The sequence below is a fragment of the Lissotriton helveticus genome, chromosome 7 (assembly GCF_964261635.1).
Source record: "Lissotriton helveticus chromosome 7, aLisHel1.1, whole genome shotgun sequence".
NCBI classification, from domain to species: domain Eukaryota; kingdom Metazoa; phylum Chordata; class Amphibia; order Caudata; family Salamandridae; genus Lissotriton; species Lissotriton helveticus.
The window spans coordinates 1,018,866,025-1,018,878,417 of NC_136068.1; the positions used below are offsets into that span (position 1 = coordinate 1,018,866,025).

The 12,393-nt window shown below is 47.3% G+C and overlaps 1 protein-coding gene across 1 annotated transcript in view; it reads right to left on the reverse strand.

The window, feature by feature from the left end:
• Window positions 1-12,393, reverse strand: part of CLINT1 (clathrin interactor 1) — a 630,396-nt gene that overhangs the window by 265,583 nt on the left and 352,420 nt on the right. Inside the window, exon 8 of the mRNA XM_078653723.1 lies at window positions 7,561-7,639. Coding sequence (XP_078509849.1) covers window positions 7,561-7,639 — 79 coding nt within the window. The remainder of the gene's footprint in view (window positions 1-7,560; window positions 7,640-12,393) is intronic.

Sequence of the window (12,393 nt, forward strand, 5' to 3'; positions counted from 1 at the left end):
CCCCTCCGCGTCGTCCACTCTGTCCTGCAGCCCCTTTAGTTGTCGCTCAAGGGCTTCAATTTTCGTAGAGTGTTCCGTTGACTGCGGTATTAAGTCATCTAGGGCCAGTTTATGTTCGGTGACTTTCTGCCAACTTACTGTGATCGGCCTTCAAAAGGGACAGACCCGTAGACATAGTGTCCATTCGAGATTCCAGAGCTTCCCTAGATGCCCTAATTTCGGTCAGGATCAGGTCCAGTTTAGCCTCCTGTGAGTCCATACCTGTCGGCGGTATTACTTCGTTGTTGGAGGACGCCAGGGGGTCCTCAGAGGCAGTAGAGCGCAGCATAGCATGCACCGCAGTGTCTTGGCGTTCGCCCTTGTTACGGACCATGTTGCGGCCTGTGTTGGGACCCAGGCAGGGCCCTCGCCTACACGTGCAATCTCCTCCGCACCACCGGTCGTCCGAAGGGTTCAGTCTCCTCCTGTATTACGAGCAGTTGCTGAAAAGTAGGAGGTAAAGTGTAGCATACCGTTCAGCTGCCCTCCGTATGTGCTTATTATCGAGGCGACACTCCCAGGGGCCCCCGACGGAGCAACAACGGCCAGAAGGGAAAGTCACTGTACAGGGCCGCGGGGCATCGCCGCTCCCCCCGCTCTCAGCACTGTGTAGTCCCGGGTCTCGGAGAAGCCCGCCTCCGCGGCCAGTGCATCGCCCACAATATGGCGGCCGTGTGCCATCCAGCCCCAGACCACAGAGGAGATCAGCACCCCCGCAGGTCTCAGGGCGCTTCAGCTGTATAGCCCAGTGGGGGACAGGGTGCCGCCGACACACCCTTCGCCGTGCCCGTAGACTCAATCAGTGGCCGAGGTCAGTGGCGGGCACCCGTCTCCCAGCTCCACTCTCAGTCTGCGCCGCAGCCTGTAGCGGCGGAAAAACACACGGGCATACCTCCTCAGCCCCGAGTGCAGTGGGCGGTGTGTGTCCCAGCGTCGGTACACCGTTCTCGGTCCGTTCCACCGTGGATTCGCTCAGCCGCTCCTCTTCGGTCCCGGGCGGTTGCCGGAAGTCACTCACAGCCGGCCGGAAGTTCACTGTGCTCGGCCAGATCCGGCACTGTGGGCCGCGGTCTTCGATGCGTCCGCCGAGCCATAAGGCCTCTCGCTACGGGATTCCTGCAGTCCGCAATCCTTGCAGTCAGAGCCCCAGAGGATTTCAGCTTCGCATCTGGACCTTCTGCGCTTCACGGGGGTGAAATGCTGGGGTATTATTAGCAGGATTCACAGGATAAATTTGCCAATTTACAGGCATGTGGACGGAGCAGAGCTAGCTCACATCCACCTCGGTCGGCCGGTAGCCACGCCCCCCTCCCCATCACCAGTGTTGTCGAGTAATTCACCCTCTTCGATACCTTCCTCGTCCGAGGATGAAGTATCCTGGTGTCGTTGCGATGCTGTCCCAGAGGGCTGCCTTGGAGAACTAGAAACGTCCACCGGCGGTAGCGATGCTGGTATCTCAGCCGGTGTGGGAGGCAATACAGGAACAGCCGTTTCTGAAGGAAACCTTTGTCGATAATCAGCCAACATGGCCTGTGGGTCTTGTATCAAAGAAGGAGGAAGATGACTGGTCCCTCCTTGATGCAAAACCCTTCTGGGATGTCTTTGATAAGGGGTAGAGAGATCTTCCTGATAAAAATGTTCTTGGAAATCTTCGTTATCATCTTGGCATTTTATTTGTAGTTGAGGGATGGCGAGCTATGCCGAAAGGACCCTCCTCATCCGACTCATCTTCCACATACGTCTCCAAAATATGCGATGGCAGTAAGGGAGAGATATTGCTGTAGTCTTGCCTGTGGTAGGTTTTTAACGGGAAGTGAGTACAGAACATCAGCATCGCCTGTGACACTGGAGGAATCGCTGATGACCAATTCTTCATCAACTGGCTTTTCGTCATTGACGGACTCTTTGTCATCGACAGGGTAATCTTAGTCGACTGGATCCGTCACCGTCGACGGGCTCTTGGTCGACGGGCTCTTCGTCGAAGGTGTCGTCAATGGGGGGCTCGCCGTCTACTGTGGTGTCGCCGTGGGTGGTGGTATCGCCGTCGACGGGGTATTTTACGGTCGACGGGGAATTCGCGGTCGACGGGGAATTCGCGGTCGACGGGGAATTCGCAGTCGACGGGGAATTCGCAGTCGACGGGGAATTCGCAGTCGACGGGGAATTCGCAGTCGACGGGGAATTCGCAGTCGACGGGGAATTCGCAGTCGACGGGGAATTCGCAGTCGACGGGGAATTCGCAGTCGACGGGGAATTCGCAGTCGACGGGGAATTCGCAGTCGACGGGGAATTCGCAGTCGACGGGGAATTCGCAGTCGACGGGGAATTCGCAGTCGACGGGGAATTCGCAGTCGACGGGGAATTCGCAGTCGACGGGGAATTCGCAGTCGAGGGGGAATTCGCAGTCGAGGGGGAATTCGCAGTCGAGGGGGAATTCGCAGTCGAGGGGGAATTCGCAGTCGAGGGGGAATTCGCAGTCGAGGGGGAATTCGCAGTCGAGGGGGAATTCGCTGTCGAGGGGGAATTCGCTGTCGACGGGGAATTCGCAGTCGACGGGAAATTCGCAGTCGACGGGAAATTCGCGGTCGTCGGGAAATCCGCGGTCGTCGGGAAATCCGCGGTCGTCGGGAAATTCGCAGTCGTCGGGAAATTCACGGTCGACGGGAAATTCGCGGTCGACGGGAAATTCGCGGTCGACGGGAAATTCGCGGTCGACGGGAAATTCGCGGTCGACGGGGTCTTCGTCGTCGAGGGAATTGACAGCGACTAACTACGTCGATGCAGTCGTCGACGGAGGTTTAGAGGAGTAACTCTTTGCCGACGAGTCCTTCGCGACACTAGATCTCTTTGAAGTAGATATTTTAGAGGACACAATAGGTGATGAAATAGCCATGGTAGAGAGCGTAGTTGTAGAAAGAGGAGCAGCAGAGGTCACATATACCGTATGAGAAGACACCAGAGAAACCTTTTGTAAATCTCAGAGGACGGAGACAAAGCTGTTCCAGAGGGAGGAATGGGAGACCTCTTTGACTGGTCAGAAGCTTCATGAGAAGCTTGGTGGTGCTTCCTTCCTTCCGAAGAGGAGCTGTCGTGGAATCATCCTCCTCAGCGGACGAGGATTTCAGCCATAAAAGGAACCTTGCTTCCCTGTCTCTGATGCTTTTAGCAGGAAAGGTTCGGCATATTCTACAATCCTTACCTACATGGTTAGGATGTAGACAGTGGATGCAGTCCTTGTGCTCATCTACATGGACCCTCTTCGTATCACCGGTCCTGCAGGCTCTAAAGAGAGCTTTCTTGTCAGACATCTTGAAGGGTAAAGGATGAAGAAACGGAGTAGGCACTCAGGGAGACTCCCTTCCACACGACGTGCGGTGAAAATCTGAGGAGAACTGCTTCTGCTGGGAAGGTTCTAGAGGGTGCTGGCAGCTGATTGGTTGGAACAATTTTTTAGTTCTTTTAATATAATGAGGTAGATAGGCTACTAAGTTTTGGGCCTTCTGGGCCTCTTTTCTTTTTAGTCTACTACAGTTCTTACTAAGGCACTACTTTTGTACATATATTTTTACCGTGGGACTCCCGCCTCAGCGTCGGGGAATGATTCAGGCATGTGAATCCATGAAAGATACCCCAATACTGGATAAGATGTAATTTTCAATATCTTAAGAGGGCAGCACTATGTGGCTTTTGTTAGAGAAAGCAGCAGCAAACACAGATGGCCAATGACTAGCCTTGCTTGTACTGTGAGGTTTAGGAATGCCATTAAAAATAAAACCTTGTTCTTTTCCTTTGTTTATGCCAACCTGGTTTGCTCAGTGTAGATAGAGTGTAGTTGTCAACAATGTTTGATGATGGGGTAGTTATCCTTGGGGTAGTCTATAAGAAAGTCTTCAACAGCATTGTCAAACGTAGGTTCGCTGAAGCTAGAGTGCTCACTGCCAATGGTAACTATACATTAGGTTTCAATGAAGGGTCTGTTGGCTTCTTGGTTGATAACAGTGAGGTCATCAACAGAAATGCATCTGTATGTGAATTTGAGAGAAGAGTTACCTCGAAGTACTTTCCAGACAATGTTGGACTCCTTAGGCATGCTGGGGTCATCTGCAGTGGAGGCTATCAGAGGACGTTTCTTTTTGCCCGATCCAGACAGTCCGTTTTTGCACCTTTTATTGACACACCAGAAGCCTTAGTGTATGCATGATTCAATGACACCGCTTCCTTCTTGAGAATATACAAAAAAGGTACCATGACACTCACCTAATCAACATACTGGATCTTCTTAAATTCCCTTTGTGTGTCTTGTATAGTTTTTATCAAAATATTTTGACAGATCTTACACTATTGTGGTTTATAATCTGGATGAAGGAAGCATATGCACTTACTGAGAGGCTCATCTGAATAAACATGAGTTACTCCCCTCTAACTGCATTTCTTCAGAGTGGGTATTTTTTCATTGTCTCACATGCTTCAACCTTCCCCATCATCCAAATGGAGCCTCTGATCCAATCTTCTTTGCGCTGCTTGCATTAGTATTGAATCTGCCCTTGGATGTCAATAAAGCAGATGAGAATGTCAGGAGCTTTATATTTTGCATCTAGCCTTGATTGCACGGCTGCTACAGTTGCTGGATTTTTCATAATTTTGAGACCTTATATGACATATTATAGGAATTGCTCGGTCATCCTGGGTGGCTCTTTGAAGTTATACAAAAAGGAACACGTTTCCTGGCTTGATATGGGAACGCCAAATCTTTTAAATGCCCTTTCTGTAAGGCTGTGGAAGTCACCTATATCATCAGGAAGAGGGGCGGTAATCATCTTATTCTGGATCAGTTCAAGCAGAAAAAAAGGTAGAAGTTTCCCATCTTCATGTGCATCGTCTGTGTGTAAGTCATCATTGTCTGGCTGACTTGGTTGTAGAATATGTGACGCGGATGGTGAACTCTTTGGAGTAGGCGGTTGTGTTCTATGAAAAATAGACAGTGGTAGTGAAACTCAGAGAAGAGGCAGCAATGATGGCTTAGGGAAATATATGTAGCAGTTGGCCAAAGTTAGTTAAAGATCCCTTACTAGATTTAATGGGACCTGCATCATAGGTTGACCTGAAACCTGTGTGCCACTGTCAAAAGGTTCTGGACTGCAATGACATTATTGTTCCGCATGATCTTGAAAAGTTTGATACAGTGCTCTGGGTGCCGGCGTTTCTGGTTGCGTCTCATACAGGTATTGGGAATGATCATCATAATAGTCATCAACAGGGTACTGATATTTTAACTTCATGTTGGGTGGGGCTAGAAACTGCCCCAAAAGCAAGTTCCTCCTCTTATACTTCAGAGTCAAACAGGTCTTGTGGTGAATTTTGTGAAACCTTGCTGAATTTTGGTCAGTCTTTAGGAGAATTTCAAGTTCTTCATTTTGTTGTGGAGGCCACAGCCAACAGTCACCAACGCGGGCATAATTAACATTGGCATCATCATTGGTGTTGTCAACGACTTCATTTTCGATGGTGGTAAAAGCGTTGCTGATTCCTTTGAAAATTACTTTGATGATGGTGATATTGTTGATGGTATTGATGATATTGCAACCGCCATTGACGGGGCAGTAGAAGTCACTGTTGTGGACAAAGATGCAGCAGTCACCTATGTAGTGGATGGCATTAGCACTGTATTTTGACTTGTTTGGTTGACGATGACTGTCGATGATGCAAACGACGGTATAATTGATGGGTTTGATGACGACGGTCTCGTCCTCGGAGTTTCTGGTAAAAAACGGAGGATTTTATTTTTTTTAGCAATTCAGACACTGGCTTAGGTCTGGATTTACTTCTGTGAACACGTTCTTCAAAAAACAGGATTTGGCCTCTTGACCTCCTCAGAACCTTATGAGGAGGTTTGTATGAGGTGGATGGTTTGTATTTTAAAACTCCATGGTCTCTTTCCTCAGAATGCACTCTTTTTAGACATTTTTATGTCATTAGAATCCACTTCAGAAGGTGGCACTTCCTTAGATCTGATCTTTTAGAGCCAAATTAAAATACATCCTTCTCTATCCTTGAAGATTTTAGTTGAGAAGGTGTGGCATACTCTGCATTCTTTAAGCTTTATGATTAGGATACATGCAGTAAATAGAACCTTTATAAGAATCTTCATTATGTAGCCTGTTCTTACAACAAGTCTAACAGGGTTTAAAGAGACACCCCTTTTTTCATAGAAGTGACAGACATTAACTGTCATTGTGATTAATCTTCGAGAATACTAAAGGTTTGGACAGAGAGAAAAAGATCTGTGAGGAAAAGAGCAAAGTAGCACAGATGACACCCGTAACACACAATGTGAGGTAGAAATCTAAAGAAGGACGGTCTCTCAGGGTATGCTCATGAGTCAGATTATCTCCGATTGGTTGAGGTTTGGTTCTTTTTAAGCAATGTGACATAGCTACTATACATTGCGTTTAAGACCTAGAGGCACATTCACATGGCACTGCTGCTGAGACATTACAGTGAGACTCCCAGCTCGACTATGGGGATGAGTCAAGCATATGATTCTATGAAAGATCCAATTCTGGAAAATGTTTACATATGTTCATAAGTACACCATATGTAATGTTGAGAAAAACGCATTAAGATCACATCAGAGGACTCAGACACCTCAAAAAGAAAGAACTTCGCCAAACAAAGCCAAATATCAAAAGCTGTGAAGTGGGCCAATGTAATGTCTGGCACCTACAAAGTATGAATTTCTATCAGACTGAACAGTTTAAAAACACAAACACATACTCTAAATGCTCTAAAATGAAGTGAAAGATGCAACAACATGCCGTCATGGGGCCCTACTGAGAAGATTACCCTTAGTAAAAATGTAACTGTTTAAATCAAATGAGATTTGTCAGTGAAAAGTGGCAAGTATTTTATTGTTGAATGAATACTGAAAATAAATGAAAGATGTGAAGTTGAAATCTACCAAAATTATATTGGGCTTTATTGAATGCAAACACCAGTGCGAAGTCGGGCGTTACTTTGTTTGAGCACTACCACAATCTGAGTTTATGTTTAGAAAAGAAGTGCAACACCATACTCACAACATAATGTTTATCATAAAAAGAAATTTGCAAGTCAATTAACAATTTGTGCAAATACAAATCACACAACATGACCTGAAAAATGCTATGTAAAAAGAAGCACTTTCATATAATTATACTCTAAGACATTTGCGCTTATGTACTGATGCATTAAGAAAACACATGCAGTTTGCACAGATTGACAACTTTATCGGACAGCACACAATTTGGAACATCACATTCGGACGCAACCTGTAGGAATGCATACTCACTTCAACAGACGTATGCACTCCGTCATAATAAACAGCCTGAATAGTTACACTCTTCACAACTTTCAAATAAGCGCACAGTCAGCAGAACAACGCATAGAGTTGGCACAAGCTAGCAAGTGCGCTTTCACTCTATAGACATAAGAAAGGAACAACATAATATGTCACGTCAAGAAGGATCACATAGCGGACAGTACCTGCTGATTGGGCTGATGCATCAAACAAGAGATCCACTAGGTCGTTGCCTGACTTGCTGCCACTGGAGACTCCGGAGGCCTGAGAAGAAACCGAATAATTTTATAAAAAAAAAACAATTTCTCAGACAAGTATTGCCAGGTAATTAGAAAAAAATGTGCAGCTGTTTAGTAGTCAGAGAAGCTAAATTACCTCAGTATGAGACATCATCCTTAAGCACAAATGTGTTTCTGCCTCTATAATTAAGTTTATTTCCTCTAAATTCCCTTTCCATGGGAAACCGGAATACCTACAAACCAGAAGGTTCTGAAAGGACACTGTAATTTGTAGTAATTGAAGGCTTGAAGTGCTCTGAAGCAGATGTGGTCCCTATATTTGCACTGCATCTCCAAGTCAGCCACTTGAAAAGTCCAGTAATTTTACTCTGAGTCAGGAAAGCACACTTGTATCATAACCTGGACCAATGTTCAGTAGGGATTAAATTATGTGGCAATGTTAGCTAAATAACAGGGTAACGGAAAAACAAATGAAGCTGTTTCTTTGCACGTAACGAACAAGTTACTTACCTTCGGTAATGCTTTTTCTGGTGGATACAGTATCTGCCTGTGGATTCCTCGCCTTGTGAATATCCCCCTGCGTCAGCAACGATCGGAAAATTCTTTTGCAGCACGCCGGCGTGGAAGACGTCACAGGAGCACGGCATCGCGCGCGACTCCGACTGACGTCACTGACTCCTTATTAGGCCTACGTCGGCGTGATGACATCAGTTCGCCCTTTTTTCCATGCCTTCGAGGCACCCGGACGGACCAATGATAGTAGACATGTACAATGTACCCAGTACATAATATCCACAAATACACATAGTGTGAAGATAATGCATGAAAAACACCATATATAACAAATATATATATATATATATATATATAAACACATTAATGCATTTAAACATTGTCATAAACTCAGATATAGAAGAGTGGACAACGGGGAGGCGGGTGGGCATGTGAGGAATCCACAGGCAGATACTGTATCCACCAGAAAAAGCGTTACCGAAGGTAAGTAACTTGTTCTTCTGATGGATACATCTGCCAGTGGATTCCTCACCTTGTGAATAGATTCCCACAGCAGTCCCCACTCCCGGAGGAGGGTGTCCACTCTTCTATACCAGAAAATCTTGAAGGATAGAGTGTGCAAAATGGCCATCCCTCCTCATCTCGCTATCCAAGCAGTAATGCTTTGCAAAAGTGTGGAGGGAGGCCCATGTCTCCGCTCTACAAATGTCCTCTATCGGTACACCTCTAGACAAAGCAGATGTTGATGACTTTGCTCTAGTAGAATGAGCCCTTATACCCTCTGGAGGTTCCTTACCAGCCAGGGCGTAGCAGATTTTGATGCATAGTATGATCCATCTTGAGAGTGTGCGCTTGTGCACAGCTCTTCCTTTTTGCAGCCAGCAAATCCAACAAAGAGCTGGTCATCCACTCGATAGTCTTTTGTCCTATCAAGGTAAAAGCTCACCACCCTTTTGGGGTCCAGACGGTGAAGTCGCTCCTCCTCCTTGGAAGGGTGAGGTGGAGGATAGAAGGTAGGAAGCGTAATGGACCGTCCTAGATGGAATGGAGTTACCACCTTAGGCAGAAAAGCAGCCCTGGTCCTAAGAACCATTCGTTCAGGATGAATGGTCAAGAACGGGGGCTTTGAACTAAGAGCTTGAAGCTCACTTGCCCTCCTTGCCGAGGTAATTGCGACAAGATAAACAGTCTTAAAAGACAAAAGTCTCAAAGGACACCTGTGTAGAGGTTCAAACGGAGAACCCATTAAATATGTAAGAACCAGGTTCAAGTCCCATTGAGGCACAATAAAGGGAGTAGGAGGAAACTGATTTGTTAAACCCTTTAAAAATCTCAATACAACAGGAGATTTAAACAAAGATGGTTGATCCGGTAAACAGATAAAAGCCGATAAAGCTGATAGATATCCCTTTACGGTAGCTACAGCAAAACCTTGCTGTGCCAATGAAAGAGCAAATTGAAGTATTTCTGACAAATGAGCTCTCAAAGGATCAACAGAATTCTCCCCACACCAGGATACAAATTGAGACCACCTATAAGAATAGATGGACTTGGTGGAGTCACACCTGGCCGATAGAATGACATCCACCACACCAGGTGGGAGAGAAAAGGAATTCAGGTTGCCCCGTTCAATCTCCAGGCATGAAGGTGTAAGGTCTGGATGTGAGGGTGTAGAACCTGCCCCTGCGACTGCGAGAGGAGGTCTGCCCTGAGAGGGAGACGGAGCGGAGGGCACGAGGAGAGGTGGAGAAGATCTGTGTACCACACCATTCTTGGCCAATCCGGGGCGATCAATATAACTCGGGCCCGGTCTTGACGTATCTTCCTCAGAACCCGAGGAATCAAGGGTATGGGAGGAAATGCGTAAAAGAGTTGCGAGCCCCAACTCAACTGAAACGCATCCCCCAACGTTCCTTGCATCGGATACTGGAGACTGCAGAATGACGGGCAGTGAGCGTTCTCGTGAGTGGCAAACAGGTCCACCTGAGGAGTTCCCCATGTCCGAAAGACATGACAAACTACCTCTGGATGAAGCCTCCGCTGAGAACTGCCGATTGAGACTGTCTGCACGAATGTTCAGTACTCCGGCTAGATGATTTGCCACTAGACAAATCTGATGTTCCTGAACCCAGGACCAGAGAGGCAGAGCCTCTCTGCAGAGAGACTGCGACCCCACTCCTCCCTGTTTGTTGATATACCACATCGCGGTGGTGTTGTCCGTCAGGACTTGAACCGACCAACCGCGAAGGGAAGGGAGGAAGGCCTTGAGTGCCAGACGTATTGCCCGCAATTCCAAAAGGTTGATGTGAAGAAACCTTTCTTCTGGAGACCAAAGACCCGTGACCTCCAGATCCCCCGGATGAGCACCCCACCCTAGAGTGGATGCTTCCGTTATCACTGTGGCCACCGACGGAGGAGTTTAAAAAGGCTTTCCTTGAGACAGATTGCCTTCCACTCCCCACCAAAACAGATCCGCCGCAGCTTCTCTGGAGATCCTCACTGACTCCCCGAGATCCCCTTGGTGTTAATACCACTGCCTGCGGAGGCACCACTGGAGTGCCCTCATGTGCCAGCGTGCATGGTTGACCAACAGAATGCAAGAAGCCGTCAGATCGAGCAGACAAAGGACCTTCAGGACTGGAACAACTGCTCCATTGTAAAATAAAGGAATCATTTCCTGTATGTCGTGAATCCTTTGAGCTGGAGGGAATGCACGACATACAGTTGTGTCCAGTACCGCACCTATGAACAGGTTGCGCTGGGAGGGCACCAGGTGAGATTTGGGTACATTTATCGAAAAACCCAACCTATGCAACAACTGAGTTCTCTCTTGCAGATGATGGAGCACTATCTCTGGAGATTCTGCTTTGATCAGCCAATCGTCCAGATAAGGGAATACTGGAATCCCTGACCTTCTGAGATTTGCAGCCACCACCTTGGTGAAGACTCGAGGCTCAGTAGTAAGACCAAACGGTAGATCCGCAAACTGGTAGTGTTGCGATCCCACCTTGAAGCGGAGATACTTTCTGTGCGACTTCAGAATGGGTATATGGAAATAAGCATCCTGCAAGTCGATTGACACCATCCAGTCTTCTTCCATCAGCGCCTGAAGAACCTGCGCAAGAGTGAGCATCTTTAACTTCTCCTGCTTTAGGTAAAAGTTCAAGATCCTGAGATCCAGGATTGGACGAAGTCTGCCATCCTTCTTGGGAATCAGGAAATACCGGGAGTAGCATCCCTGACCCCTTTCCTATTCCGGAACCACCTCTATCGCACCCTTTTTGAACAATGCTTGTACTTCTTCCTGTAGGAGCAACAGGTGATCCTACGAGCAAAAACCTTGGCAAGGAGGGTAATTTGGGGGAAATTTCCGAAAGGGAAGAGCATACCCATTCTCTACGAGATTGAGAACCCAAAGATCTGATGTAACCGATTCCCAATCCTGTAGAAAATAAGTAAGCCGACCCCCCACAGGACCCGCATGATCCGGAATAGTGGATCTAGGGCAGCCTTGCTGTTGTAGGCGGGGGTGGGTAGAAGAGGAGGAAGTGGAGGAGGAGGAGGCTTGATGTTCACGAGAACGACCCATTTGCCTGCCTCTGTAGGACCTGTACAAAGGATTTTGCTGCTGCTGGGTCTGCTTATAGGTACGAAAAGTAGACCTTCCAAAATCCTTGTATTTTTTGGCGACAGAGCCTCTAGTTTGCAAACTCAAAGATCTTGCCGTTGCTCTGCTATCCTTAAACCTTTCCAAAGCAGCATCAGCTTTCTTTCCGAAAAGGCCTGTGCTATCAAAAGACAAATCCATCAGAGCAGCCTGAACATCCGCAGAAAACTCAGAAGTCTTTAGCCAAGCAGCTCTTCTGGTGGCGATCGAAGACCCCATGATCCTAGCCACTGAATCTGCTGTGTCCATACCACTTTGTATGACCTGCCGAGCTGCAGCCTGCGTGTCAGATATCACTTCATTCAAGTTCTTTCTATCCTCCTCAGGAAGCTTAGATAGCTGTTTCACTGTATCCATCAAAGCATGGATATATCTGTCTAGCAAACAAGTAGCATTTGTCGATTTTAGGGCCATACTGCCTGACGAAAACACCTTTTTTGCATTTTGATCTTGCTTCTTAGAGTCTTTATCTCCAGGAACCTGGGGAAAAGCACCTGCAGATCTTTTCGAGCAAGCAGCCTGAACCACCAAACTCTCTGGCAAAGGATGTGTGGCTAAGAATTCAGGATCTCCAGGCGCCTGCCACTGTCTTTGAAACT